The following is a 15,291-nucleotide window of genomic DNA, read 5'->3' as shown; positions in this document are numbered from 1 at the left end:
AGAAGCCTAAAAATCAAGGAGTTTCAACTTCTTCCTTTACCTTTGTGCAATAGAAGTATACTTGGGGAGACCAGGTTGTGCTTAAAAGAAGTTTGGCATTCAACGACTCTGCAAATGAAGTTACCTTATTTGCAAAGAAGAGATCCAGGTCTGTGGTTCCAGTAGAAGCTGCATGTTGAATTTTTTGGAGGAGGATCTAATGAATTCTCTCAGTAGGCAACTAGAAACTTCTGAAAATGTTTGTTAATGTGCCAGAGGTATATGTGATGCTTAAGAGGTTGATCCTTGTCCCAGAAGACTTCCACTTAAAATGTTGTCCCCTCCTCTGACATGCAAGCTTTGAGTTTGCCCTGAGAAACTACAAAACAGCACAGACAAAAATCTATCCGTATTAACTCCTCGAATAGTTAGCACCTGCCAATTCTCTTGCAATGGTGTTAATTTCTAGATTAATGATATATAGCTAGCTACCTTTTTCTAAGGCAGTTTTAGGAATCCTTTCTGTTGTGCACCTTGTTATTAAAAGGATTTCATAAAGCTCACCAGAGAGCAAGAGAACCCTGTTTATAATTCTGTATTTTATGTTCTTCAGACTTAAAAAGCCTCTAATTTGCTTTCTCTTCCTCAGTGATCTCTGAATTATTTTGTATCCAGAATACCTGTAAGGCTTTGATTGATTATTGTGATGGGGTAAGAATTGAGTAATCGATTGCCAGGTTCCATTAAGCATAGAAAATTCATTATTTTTTCTTTTTAAAATTTTTGTTTTCAATGTTATCTCGACTTTTTTTTTTATTTACTTGCAAGTTGTTTTTTTACCCCCACTAAGGACAAACAGAAAACTTCTCCTTTCATCTTCACTCTCTCTGATTTATGATAAATTTAGTTTCCTTCGGCCTGGCATTTGCTTCAGCAGGCAGTCTTCCTTCAAGTACCACCCTGATTGATGTATAATCTTTGATATCTTCCATTAGCCTCCAGGATCACTAAGTTCAAGGCCCTCTTGGAACCTAAGGAGCCCTGCCGAGGAACTGAAGGCCTTCAGAGTCCTTGGGGTGATTGACAAGGTAATTCTTCAGTGTCTCTTCAAGAGTTCAGTCATAAATCGACTGCATGCTGACATTTTGTCTTTGAAGCTGTGGATCTTAAGGATATGAAACAAAAGGGGAAAATGACTCAAATGCATCTGCACTTTAAAATAACAAAAGTAGAAGAAAAAAGGCTTTTATCTAAGCAATTCATGTAAGGTCATGCAAAATATATTTGAGCTAAAGGATAAGGTACATGTTTGGTGGCATTCAATAGGATGAGGCCTGTTTTTCAAAAATGAAGTCATGGTTACAATACTGTGCTAAGGATGAGTAGATGTGTTTTCAGTTGAATAAACTGGTGGGTACTTGAAATATAGAAGGGTAGAAATTCCTACTTTCGAACTGTCACTTGAAATGGGGGCTGGGGACACACACGACTCTGAGACTTCTTCCCTGAAAACCTGGAATTGAAATCCCCAGCGAAGACAGAGATTCGGCAATGAAGCTAGGCTTATTTTTGACTTATGCAAATAATGTCTTCCAAAATCCCAGGGCAATACCCCTTTGTAAACAGTAAAGGACCGTACGGATTTTTTGCAAGCCTCATTAAGAGACCAGAAGAATTGCTGCATTGTTTTTTGATAATGCTGATTTGTTATCACCTTACCAAATATTTTTAAGATGATGTATTATACAGCAATGTGGCTGTGGCTAATGCAGACTGTAAAGGCTCGTTTCCTTTTTGCTGTGCTAGTTCTCTTCTGCCTTTTGTTAGTTCCTTATGTAGTCCCTGGTTTGTGCATGATGTACTGATACATGGTCTATCGATGGATTTGTAACATGCATCAGAAAACCTGTAGCTGGTCTCTTAAGGTCTGTATTGGTTTCTTTTTCTCATTGGACTGAACCTAGCTATGGGGACTGATTTTTGTTTTTCTTTGCCTGTTTTGTTGTAATTATGTGCATAAGTTGATAACTTCTCCTCAGAGGGCCGTATACATTAGGCATTATGGTTGCTATTATAGCACACAAGGTTTTCTCAGCTCTAACTTTTTATTCATTGTATCTTTTTCCTCAGTTTTAAGTACAGAATTTAGCCTGTGTTCCTCTCTGTATGTGTATCGGAGAGACAGGTTGGAAAGAGCACCTATCTGTTGGATTAGTAGGCACTAACTAAATTAGTAGCCACTAAATGGGTGCAGTAGGCATGGACTTTGTGAATTAGTCTGACAATGTGAGGCTGCAGAAGTGTCAGAAGTGAACCAAGAAGGACCTTTTCAGTTTCTTCATTCTTGTATAAGAATAATGAACAGTGACTGGAAAAGAAGCGTGATCAGAATGAAGTTTTTGGAGTCCCTGGTGTTATCGGATCTCCTAGATCTCTCCGAGCACAGCTCTAGTAAGTGTCCCAGATGCGAGCTGAACATGTCCAGATCTTTGCAGCAGAGTTGTGAAGAATCAGGGTTCTGGTGATGACAAAAATACAATATCTTAGTGTTGGAGATGTGCGTGAGGAGCAACAGGCTCATGTATACAGCTGGTATGCTCATGTGTAAACAGTATCGTAGGGGTCAGAGTTAATGTTTCAGTACTGTATGAAAAAAGAACCAATATTCTTTCAGGTGTCTTTGTACTCTGTGTACCTGCTTTCAGATTCTCCTTATTATGAACTTAATCTTATTCTGAGTATGCTGTCTTTTTTCATCTATTTTTAAGTGTTAGTGAAGTTGTGAGGCAAGTGAAAAACTGGTCTAAGCCCAAATATTCAGGACATGTTTTATTTGGTTTTATAATGCATACACAAAATGCATGTGAATATGAAGCAGAAGTGTGCGTGTGTATCTGTATGCTGGAGACATCGCCCCCACCTTTGGTTTAAAGCACCATCTCACTTCCTTCTTCACCATCACTGTTCTTTGCTGTCTCCTCTGCTTGCATAGGCCCTAAAGCTCACATCATGCTGAAATCCAAATAGATGTGTAAGGATCCTCACTGGAGCCAAGCAGATGATGTAGCGTGTTTGTTCTTGAAAATGGATTCTGGTTTTCAGGGCCAGCGTTGGAGATGCCATGCTTTTGGGCACAAGTCTGTAACTGATTCAGCATCACGCAAAGTTTTGCCTGAAAATACTCTTCTCCTATTCTAACCCTGCGGTAGCTGCTTTGGTTTCAGCAGAAAATAGGTGTGTAGATAGTAATGAGTCACTAGCATTTTTACTGCTGTCTGGCCTAATCCTGTGCAAGACTGACTTAAACACACTGATTTAAAATGGTGGTGGTTGGTTTGCAGACTTGTTCTCTTACTGCTGCTTGAAGCCCAGAGTGGTGTCTGCCTGCTACAGCGCTGCCTCGAGAAAACCAGCTGTTAACCTGCACTCCATCAAATGCTGAAAGGTTCAGTGGCTTCCCTTAGAGTAATGTCAGTCTTTGTTCTTCTTTTGAAGCCTCTTGAAATGTTTTGAATTGGCTTCATTTTCACAGACAAAATGCTTGTTGCTATCTGAAACTCTGGGTTTTTCAAACTATTTTAGGCTAGACAGAATGATTAGACATTTAACTTTAGCCTAGTTTATTCCCAATGTGCCATCTTTCCCTCTGTCTGCCTTTCCACTTTCCTTGTCACCTGAATAATTTTTGCTGTTGACCCTTTTCTGCTGAATCTGAGAGAGTTAGAGATCTTAACATTATTAAACTCCTTAAAATATTGTTAAAATTCACAGAATGACCATATCTATGCCTTGCCTCCCATCCTTCTGCTCTCATGCACGGACTGTGGTATAAATCCAAGTATTTTAATAGACCCAGGAGGACCTACGCTTTGCTTGAGGAAACCGGGTTTCTTGAATTCTGCTGCTGCTGTGTTTGCTGACTTCATGGTATTTGCAGGTCTTTATTTTATGTGTTTATTGTGGGAAGAGTCCACCTGCAAGTAGGTTTCTGAAAATAGAGGTTTAATCTAATTATAAAGGTGGTGTTTGTCCTGCAAATGTTGTAGACTCTGAGGTGCTGCTGATTGGGCAGCAAAGCTCTTGTTAGTGTTACCAGAGTACTGCATCGAAAACAGGCTAATAGCTAAATATTTTAGCTACTGTTATCACCAACCATGAATGATCAATTATTTTATCAGTTCATGTACCTTGAAGTAGAAAACTTCTTTTTGGAATAGCAAAGATTTTTGCTTTCAAAATTTGCCTAATTAAAAATCAGGGTTGCAGCTTCTGTGCTGAGTTTCTGCCCTAGGCAAGTCTTTCCTTTGAAGCTACAACTGGCCCCTAAAGAAACGACTTTGTTATGGTGCTGCTGGATACCTTCACAATGCTGTTTCAAACCCAATTTCTTATTCTTTAGAACCCTCTGTTATTTAGATTCATTCAGTTTAAAGATTCATCTTGAAAGCAGAGTGTATTAGGTAATAACTATGCTTCTGTAACCAATGACTGTCTTTTATATCTTTTCTATCCCCTCCCCTGGTCTCCCAAAAAGCCACGTTGTCTGTATTGGCACTGGTGTAGCTGTGGTCAGTTTGTCTGCAGATGTCTGTACATTTGAACTTGTTGTTTGATGCACTGTTAAGCTTTATTGTACAATCTGAAACTTTATAAAATAAAATACTCTCATCAGGGCCTTGCTAAAATTATTTTGGAAGTTTCTGAAGAGGATTCTAGAAGTAAATAACTTCTGAAGAACTGGAAGCAATTCTGTTAATCTTGAGTATAGGCTATTTTTTGTGGCTGTCGTGCTATTGTGGGAAGTCATAACCGATGGTAGTACATTTTGATGAATTGACCTTAGAAATACACAGAACCACCAAATCAGTATTATTAATTATTTAGAAAGCGTAATTACTACTTGTCTACTTGATGAGTGAAAGTGCCAAAACCCACAAGTATATAGAATATATGTAGAGTTTGCATGCATAATCTGCAGACCCATAGCTGAATTCAAACAGGTTATGGGTAGTTTTAACGGAATGTAATCAGAGGATAGGAGAAATGGGCCCTTTTCATGGCAGTGTGGGTGCTGTGCATGAATAACAGGACATAGGTAGCAATGTCCCATTAGTGTTTGTTAGAAACTTAAATATTCGGCATTTCATTTTGAGGTGAGGTTAAAGACTGTTGCTGTGGTGAAATTGAGTTTACCATAGCAGATGTTTTCTCTCACGTGGCTCTCAGGTGCACACTGTCAAGCATCTTTAGATCATCTTATGGATTTGAATGAGTTGCTGTGTGTACATAAGAGGCGTGAAGAAAAGGGAGCTGTAATAAACAGCACGATCGAGTTCAGACATTCATTCTTGTTTCATTACAATGGTTAGGAACTGGCTGAAAACATGTTATAATGAATTCAACTGACTAGCAAGTTTTCCTCATTTGAACGTGGCATAATGGAAAATAGCAGTGGCAAAAATGGTTAAAAATCTGAAACTGAGTAATAATAGTAACTATTAATACAAATAAAGAAACTTTTTAAAGGTTTTTTTAAGTTTTGATAACCCTTTAGTTTCCCAAGTGACTTGCCAAGTCCTACAAATCAAACCAACTACAGAGTTGTCATCAAAACTTATTTACTCTCTACCTTCCTTTCCCTACTGCTGTGGGATTACTCCTAAACTACAGTCAGGTTTCAAGCCCCAAGTAACAATGCTTTCTCAAGTTTGAAACCTGATCTTTCTTCCAGCTAGGAAGAGTCCTGTCCCTTCTTCCCTGCCCTCACACGCCTGCCTCTTGTTTTCCTGAAGTCTTTACATTTATCCCTTTATACCAGTCTGAACATTTCTGAGTGTTTTGTTGTTATGACTCTTTGTTAGCTAGCTTCTTTCTTGTTTGTCTCACTAAAATTTCTTTGGATTTTAGTGAATGTTTTGTTTCATCTGACGTAAACCAGTCCTAAGATTAAGTCAAGTAATGCAGATTTTACCCTTCCCTTTATAAAATAGAAATTAAATTTTGGAATAGTCCAGTGCAGGCTGAACTATATGTATCTTCTGGCTTCCAGAAAGAAATAATTTATAGACATATTTTCTTTTAAACTAAAATTAAATTTGTCTTCCTAAATACTACTAAGTTGCTTAGTACGTAATCGGTGCCAGGCAATTACTCTACAATGCCCAGTGGCATTTCATATTGTAAACTGTATTCTCTAGTATAACTTGCCAGATATATTTTCTGGGTTAATATTTCGCCATTTGGCATGTATTGGCCAGTTTTTAGTTTGCTTTAAGAAAGTGGACTTCCCTGTCTGTTACTGACTAAATAAAAGTATTTAAAAATTGGAATTTGAATATATGCTGCTTTCTTAACATTTGCGTTATTTAGAGCTGCACCATTTGTCTTTTAAGTACACTATTATTGCAAGTCATAGACTATACGAGCCGTAAGTTCCTTAGAATAATGGTTTGAAAGGAGGAATAATTGCAAACTGAAGATAATTCATATTGCACAGATACCAGGATAAGCAATAATCACATTTTTCATACATATTAGCCAAATGTAATCTCTTTTTATAACGACAGAGGGAGACGCATGAGAGTCCGTGTGGTGTAATCTGAAAAGTGACAAGAATAAATCTGTGTTAAGTAGATCTTTTAATCCTGGTAGCCTTGACAGCCAGCACAGCAGAGGAGAGCAGGGGGAATTGCTCGCCTGCTTCTGCCTCATCACCGCAACAGTGCCCTGAGTGTGGCACCCAGCCGTGCACCAGGCCCCGATAAGGTTTTCTTGCAGTCCCAAGCACTCATGCTAGGATCAGGTGACCAACTCATCTTGTTCATGGTTATCTGTCACCACCTGTAACAGGATTTTCCAACTGGTGAGGTAAATGCAAGGAGAAAAATCCTAGGTGATCGTCTGGTACATCTTTGAGTTTGTAGGAGTTTTGCTAGAGAATCTATCCTATGATAAGATTGCATTTGTTTAGGGATAAGGACCAGAATTAATAGATGGCCTACTGGTGCTGTTATTGCATGATGTGTTTTCAGTGTAGAATAGCAATTTAATAAAAAAATAAATCTAGTTTAAAAGTAATTCCTTAGCTCTGGTGTGTCTTCAAAACCCTTCAGGTACCTGCTACTGCAGTAAGAGGTCCTATTCCATTTCCTTTGATCAGGCATGAGCTATTTTTCAACCTGTGTTAGTGAACTTAAAGCCACATTTATTGTAAGCAAACGTGTTCTGAGGTGTTTATTTTGATCAGTGTTAAAATCTGCCGAAGTAAATAAAAAGCACAGGTATGTTCTGTGCCATGTGGAGTCTGGAAAAAAATCAATATGAGATAATAGGGGAGGTGAGGGGGAGTGAAGGGAGGGGAAAAAAAAACAACAGAAAGGGGGGACTGGGGAAGCAAACATCTGCAGTGTGACAGAGGACTGCATTTATATTAAAGCCACCCGCAGGAGAGCAGTGCATTTAGAGCAGTCCTTAGTTCTTCCAGTGTTGTCCCCCGCGACCTTGGTTGGGTGCTTGGTAGGGTGACTAATGGTTCACCACATTCTTTTTTCCTGGTGACTTGCCTGTTGCCTGCCTCTGGGTCTGTGATTCCCCTTATGCTGACTTCTGCAGTATTCCTTCAGTCTCTTATCTCAGGGCTTTGATGCATATGTTCTGAAGGTGGCCACCGTGACTTTGGGTGGCAGCAGATGGTAAACCTTCAGGCTGCCACCGGCTATACTGGTGTTAAGTTGGAAACTTAACGTTTGATGAAGAATCAGTAGTGCATATGAAAGAGCTTTTACTGCAGAAATATCTTTTAATTAAAAAAAATTAGCATACTGAAACATTTGCTAATTTCTGTGCATTTAAAGGATCCTAAAATTAACTGTTTTCTTAAAGCTAGACTATGGTTATTTACCAGGCAGGTTTTATTTTATTTTTCTCCAATTAATTGTACCTACTATATTGAATTGAATTTAATTTATTTTCCACTAAGCTGTTGGATACACTGTAAATCAAATCTAAGAAGCTAATTTTTTTAAGTAGCTGCTGTCAGCATCAGAATTAACCCTTGACTTTGAAAAAAAAATCACAAGTAGAAAATCCTATTTGGCATCACGGAGGTTTATTGCTATCTGCCACTTTACTGAGATGCTGCCATGCAGCGCTGCTGTGTTCACTTGTGTTTTGTGATGTGCCTGGGAGCCCACTGCTTGTACAAAATAGGGATGTCTGTGCTGCTGAATACACTTATTTGCATTATATATTTATTTGTGGCAATTGCTGTTCGCCTGTCAGTGTTTTTGGCCACACTGAGGTTGTCATCAATGCAGAAAAATAGGCGAAGAATGAGTAAGCAACAGTGCCGCAAAAGCCAGCGTGAAATGTAGACCTTGACTCCGTACATTAGTAATACAAATAGGATTTTGCCTTGTCTCCTTTTGTGTCACAGTCTAGTTGCTCAGTGCCCAGGAATGCCCTGCTGTGCATTTTTCTCCCTCCCCTCTGAGATAGGATGCTGAATGTTACAGCCGACAGCTCATTGTTAGGAGGTATTAGATATTACAAGTTACACAGTAGTCATCATCACTGAAACAGGTTCCATCGGCTTATGCAGGCGAGGAACAGCCCGCTCTAATGCGAGCGTTTCTGCGTGATCTGCTTTGGAGAAATACAGAATTATGCAGTAGGGAATACTATGTGGAATCCTGTTTTGTCCCATGGTGCCGATATGGTGGAGGCTTGTCACTTTACATTTTAAAAAGAAATTTTAGAAGAAACATTACTGAAGAACTTGCAAGCACTGCCTTTTGCAATGGGAGAGAAGCGTGAAGGAATGCAAACAGGAAAGACGTTTTGGGATAGCACTGCTATCCAGAAGTTGAGTGTAAAGCATGAGATGAGGAGAGTAAGTTGGCATTTGTGTCAGGGTCAGGCTTACTGTTACATACTTCTGCAGCAGCCTGGTAACGCATCCAAGAGCTGCTCACCTTTCTCTGATCTGGATTTGTGATAAAAAGTCAAGCAAATATACTTGTGACAATGTTTCCTAATAGTTTTCTGATAGTGATTTATTCATTCACGTAGTCCTTTATTATTTGGGTGAATCAGGTTAAACCACCTTTTTGTAATATGCATGCAGGCTGCCTCCCCTTGAAGCAGATTTTTGGTTTGGTGGGCCCATGTAAGTAGTCTGCCAGGGCCAAATGGAGCATCACTAGGTGAGTTTCTGAAGTTGCTTTTATGGCTCTTCCTGGGCTTCTTGGAGTCCCTTGTAAAGTAAACAATCTTGCAGAAAGATCGGTATTGAATCAGCAAAAAAATAATTTTCCATGAAATGAAGTGGAGCTGTAGTTGATCGTCACTGGGGAAAGGTATGATGCTTGATGGGAAGGAAGAAGAAAGAAGCTGGTTAGTAAGACTGGTTAGTCCATCTAGGTAGTTAACCTCAAAGGCTCACAAATATTATTTGTTGTTATTACAGTTATAAAACTGTAGCTGCCGCTTTCATTTTGATGTTGTAATATAACAACAGATGAAGCTAGCCCTAAAGGGACCCGTTGTCTGCTTTATTCCCGTTAGCGGTAGTCATTCTATATGTTGTCTTATAGGGCGAGGGCTCAGTAATCTGTTCTGTTACACCATATGCTAATACAGTGCTGATAAGCAAGTGTGAAAAATGAAAGGGAGGAATACATTAATTGTATTTGTGCAATAAGGTATGCTATCAAAGGTAATTATTTCATGACAGTTTTAGTTATAGCAGTTGTTTTATCATGGAATAAAAGATGGCTTTAGGAGCCTTTTATTGGAAAGACAATTGTATCAAATTAGTACCAAATTAGATTTTTGTCTTTATAAAGGTGAGCAAACCCATGAGCAGTTTTTAAATTGGTGTCTTCTACTCTACAAATGAACAAATCCTGTTTGAGGGTTAAAGAAGCTATTATTCTGTCCTTTATGCTGACAGCTTCATTACTGATTGGCCTACTGTTGGTATTAAAAAAATGTTTGGCTCCTTATGATCTTTGTGCACGCAACTATAATATTAATACAGACCATGGAACCGTTCATTAAGAAATGACTTTAAATGAGGTTGATGCTTGTAAATCTGGAGAGATACAGATGTTAAATGCTGCCATTCCTTTTCATACACAGCCGTATGGCTAATAATTTCCAAGTGGCTAAAGCTCTTGTTAGCAAGAGTGCTGGTGTGTTAAGAATGGCCCTATAAATAACTTTAAGAACTGAAGTTGAAGGTGCTTCTTTTAAAGACTATTGTTAACTAAACATTATTGCCAAACAGATGGAAAGCATTCACCAGCCTGATGTTTTTAGGCCTAATTATATTATCGCCAGTCCTGTACGGCTCAGTTGAAGAGGTGTATCCAGAGGCCAATTTATAATCATTTAGCCAACACCTGTTTGGGAGATATTGACAGTCAAAGGGCACATTTAAAAAAAAAATCACATATGTTCTTGTATTTGTTGCCTCAATGTGAACAGTGTCTAGTTACAAACAAACTTGGGACAAGAAGAAGGAAAGCGACTGTAAACACGTAATTGTTTCCAAAACATTCTTCTCTGTCTACCTTTTGGTACCTCTTGTAAAGTGGCTTTTATTTTTCTCTTGTTCTTTTGGTTTTCTTTATTGTTTGGTTGGTTTTTTTTTTTTTTTATTTTATTTTAATTTTATGCCTTTTGGTTAAACAAGGGTAACAAAACCAATTTTACAGTTATCATTTATTCAGCTGGTTTCCACTGTTTCTCGAAGCCCCAGGTAAGAGGCCTGAAAAATTGTTTGGCAAACTCAGTGGCCTGGGGACATTTGCCTTTCACTACAGTGCCCTTGACAGGGAAACTGTGTCATTCCTTTGTCAAAAAATCTCAGTAACACCAACTCCTGTGGTTATTTGTTTTGCCAGAAGATACAGAACAGCTTTTAAAATTGGGTGCAACCCTAGTAAAAGAGGAGATCTTTGAGATGGAGAGTGTGTCTGTCACTTTATTTCATTTGATGAAATTTGGCAAGAGAAGCACGATGAGAGAAGACTCCACTTCTCCTATTGCTTGAGATGCTTGGGATGCAATGGGGAAAGACGGAGGGCAGTGTTTTGAATGTAGCCATCCCAAAGAGCAAAGGTTGCTTTGATGCAGCTGCTATTTGGGGGAAGCCAGCACAACCTGGCCCTGAGACCTCCCCTCCTGGGTCTTTTGCATGTCTCCACCTCACCTCGCTGTGGGTACTGCATGGATGGCTGTTTCTGCAGTTCCCTGGGCGTGGGGGAAGTCAGCATGTCAACCTGGTAGACTTCAGCTTATCAGAGATAGCAGGGCATGGCTGCATCGCTGCCCCGTGCAGCAGACAGATAAGGGAGACTGTGTACTGTGTTGTCCTTCTCCCAATGAATCGTAACACCGTATTGCTCCTGACATGTCATTCCTGTGCAAGAAGTCTTTTTTGATGCAAGCTGACTTAGTCTTCACTGCATGTTGTCTATTGACTTGGAGTTGCTGTATCTTGTCTGTTGAACTCAAAGTTTGGTAACCCCGGTGCTGGCCTTTTCAGCCCTTCGGGTGTTTGATTTTACAGCCTAAATATTTTGGTATAACTGTGTGTGACTATTTATACTGGAATTTTACAATGTCTATTGTAAATAAACAGTGGGTGCACACTCTTGTTCTTGTTCCTAGAGGAGGGTTGGGGTTGTGCTTGCATGGCTGTCTTCCAGCTGGTGCTTTTCAAGTATATCTGTGTTCTTGGAGTTTGAAAACAACTCCTGAGCAGGGTGATTTGAAGACGGAGATGTGGAGGGTTCCAGCTCCCTAAAGATGCAGTTTCTGAAATATATATACACATAGATATTTTTGTTTGGTTTGTTTTCAACACATAAATAAATAAAGCTTACTAAGAGGGAAGACATTACTTAGTACTCTTCTCATCACTGTGTCGTGTTTAAAGTGCTTTCAGTAGAGGTGATGCACTCCTAACAGAGATGCTCTCTGCAGCGAACCCATCTGCTCTCTTCTCCCTAAATAAATCCTCTTTTTTTGGTTGTTGTTACCTTAATACTAGTTTACAGCAGCACAAAGGGACTTCCTTGCAGCCATTTCTGTTGTGGCTTATGAGTGCTGCAAAACAAAAATGGCCGTGGAGGAATGAGACAGCAGTGACTATATAGTTGATAAAACATTTTTTTGTGGCCTGGGCATGTGTGTGGCCAGTTTTTAGAAGAAGCTATTTAACCACCCAGGAAAACAAACAAACAAACAAACAAACAAAACCCAACAAAACACAAACCCCCCATCTCATAACCCATTGGTAGGCAACACATTTGATGTATAGGAAGCCTGATGGGGAAAAGTGTTGCACTAGGAAGGTAGGTACAGTGAGGATTTAAGTGAAGTGACGCAGGAAGGTAATGCTATGTGAAGGTTACTTTTTGTGCTTCATTGTGTTGCTACCATTGCATTTCTATAAATTGGATTCTGCTAGATTATTACTCTAATTATAAAGTACTAGTTATTTCTGTTACCACATTAGGATTCATTCTTTAATTTAGCTGAATAGGAATCAGGTGACATTCTGGTAGTTCTCTAGAGATCTGTATTCTCAATCATATTTCTTTCCTAAAAAAAAGACTGGTTATCAAATGTATGTTGCAGGGCTTTAATTTTTTTTTTAATCATTACTTATATCACTTCCTTTGTAAGAATATTCAACATTAGATTTAAGAACTGTGTTTTTTTAACTTACTTATGTGAACCTTAAATATTTCTCTGAATACTTTTTGCTTAGGTTTTGCTTGTAATGGACACTAGAACACAGCAGACTTTTATACTAAAGGTAAGTAAAGTCTTTTATAAGTTCTCTAAGCAGTTTGGCCTCCTAAATTACAGCATCACACAAAGATCAGTTTGCATCTAATGTATAGAGTTACCTCGCAATATATTGTTATGATATATCCTTACTAAGGTCACTGGAATTCTTTTTGTTGGTATTCGGTTGCTTTCCTTTCCTTTCTCTGTAACTTCTCTAGTGCCCAGATGTGCTGGTTTACTCACTTGAGTTGCCCCCAGTTATTGAGGCCAACACCTTAGCAGGCTTTGATAAAGAATCGCAGTTTCAGTGTGCTGCTTAAAACGTCTGTAGAGCCCTGGTGGCTCAGGACGTGCGCAGGCTGCTGGTGAAGGCGAAAATTCTCCTTAGCCCAAGTACATCCACAACACTTTGTGTTTGGTCTTCCCTTAGGTGAAGAATATGATATTCACCAAAGTGGATTCTGGACTAAATGGATGACTGGCCTTACTCAAAATTGCTCTCCTATGTTTTACATCAATAGGCTGTGAAAACTGAGTATAAAGTTACTAAACGATTGAAATAATGAATAGTTAATTGGTCAGAATAAAGTTTTTCACGTTACTCTCTTGTGTTTCAGACAGTGCTCAGATCAAGATCCCAATATGCTCGGAGCATCTGTGATGCTGAGAATTAGTTTAGTATGAGTATTGTTATTGTGGCTGTTATTTGAGGCTCCCCTTGACGTGAATTCCACTGCTGGTGGGAGGAAGGACTGAAAAACTGTGTCCCAAACATGGAGCTCTAATTAGGTGTTAACAATTTGTAACTTTGCTTCAGGTCTGGCTTACAACCCTGCCTTAACTTTGTGCATCTGGCCTTTGAATTGTTTGTGTTAGGTATGTGCAGGGTACAGAAAACCTGTTTATTCCTCAGAAAGTATTATTTGTGGATATCGTATATTAGAACCTCACTTTATCTACTGGCAGATAGGGTAACATTGAATTTCCCATTTAACTGCTTATGTTTATCAATATTGTAATAGGTCACACTATTGACATAATTTTTTTTTCTCTTTCTCTCTCCCCTCCCTTTCTCCCTCCCACATCAATTTTTTCACTTCTGGCAACTTCATCTCTGTACTACCTCCCAAAAATCATTACCTCTCAAGGAGACTAATCCGTTCCTTTTTGTTGTGATGGTTGTTGTCTTTAGTAAAGTACAATGGAAATGTGAGGATTACCTGTAAGGCTAAGGCATTCTTTTGTCTTTGGAACTTGAATTGAATTTTTTTAATAGTGTCTTTTGGTCACACACAAAAATAAAATTTTAAAAAAAGGTCACAGGGAAATAACTGAGTGTCATCCTGATGACTTAGTTTGAGAGAGATTCTAATAAAAACATTGACCCATGTAATTGATTTTAATGGCAGCTTTGTGCCATCTTCTGTTCTCTGGAAATGCGCCAGATGCCATCAGCACAGCCTCGGGGGACCGAGGGGCATAGAGCAGCAGATGAGTGGTTTCTCTGAAGCCCAGAGTAACTCGGATAGATTAGTTTGGTTGATAAACACAGAGCACAGCAGGCTCCAAAGGCAACTGAGGGTACAACTGACCTTTTTGTTCTCTGTCAGGGTCTAAGGAAAAGTAGTGAGTACAGCAGGAGCAGAACGACCATCATCCCCCGCTGTGTGCCCAACATGGTGTGTCTGCACAAGTACATCATCTCTGAGGAGTCTGTCTTTCTCCTGTTACAGCATGCAGAAGGTTTGTCTCTCCTTTAAGTATATTGCTGAAAAGAGTCAAAGGTTTAAATTTTAATCAATGGTACATTTCATTGTCAAATTAATCTCTGATACATCTAACTAAAATATTTTTAGTGTGCCTGAGAGATGTCATGTAAGACTCCCCGCTCCCATCCTCCGTCCCTCTCCCTTTTTCCCCCTCATTCTCTGGTGGATCTGATTCCTGTTTCAAATGGCCTCAAATCCTGATGGGTTACTTGAATTGTGGCAATATTGAAAGCTTCCAACTGTTTATTTTCTACAGGAGAGTGAGTGCTTTGGCTGCAACAACTATCTGCAGTATTTACAGTCATCTCTCCGAAATAAAGTCTTTGGCTAGTAAATCTTTTTAGCATCTTATAGTTAAAATTACAAGTATTTACACAAGAGTTTAATAACTCTGCTAAAAACATGAACATTTGCCTATTGGTTAATATTGCATAGTTATTCTGATCTGGATTTTTAAGAAAATAGCTAGTGGTATCACACATGACTTCAAAGCAGAACCATGGAGTTGTGCCTTCAAACTATTTATAAAATTCCTGTTAAGTGTACAGGGAACAGGTGGCACAAAATAATTACATTTTGATTTTTTTGTCTAACACCTGGATTTAAATATTCTCTAAATGTAATTACCCATATTTGTTTAGAATGAGTGCAGAATATAAATTTTGGGAATGCTAATAATTCTCTTTTTAGGAAATGTTAATAATTCAGTCAGAGTGGATGATGTGAAGGAGCTAAACTC

General features: G+C 38.9%; 1 protein-coding gene across 1 annotated transcript in view; it reads left to right on the top strand.

Moving 5' to 3' along the window:
- RPS6KC1 (ribosomal protein S6 kinase C1) overlaps positions 1-15,291 on the top strand; it is an 89,192-nt gene that overhangs the window by 45,833 nt on the left and 28,068 nt on the right. The window contains exons 9-11 of the mRNA XM_082480347.1: positions 975-1,067; positions 12,761-12,808; positions 14,394-14,526. Of these exons, the coding sequence (XP_082336473.1) occupies positions 975-1,067; positions 12,761-12,808; positions 14,394-14,526 (274 nt within the window). The remainder of the gene's footprint in view (positions 1-974; positions 1,068-12,760; positions 12,809-14,393; positions 14,527-15,291) is intronic.

Source organism: Vanellus vanellus (genome assembly GCF_965231255.1).
Source record: "Vanellus vanellus genome assembly, chromosome: 3".
Classification (NCBI taxonomy): Eukaryota; Metazoa; Chordata; class Aves; order Charadriiformes; family Charadriidae; genus Vanellus; species Vanellus vanellus.
Note: the sequence above shows the minus strand (reverse complement) of the source record. Positions and strands in the feature narration are given on the sequence as shown.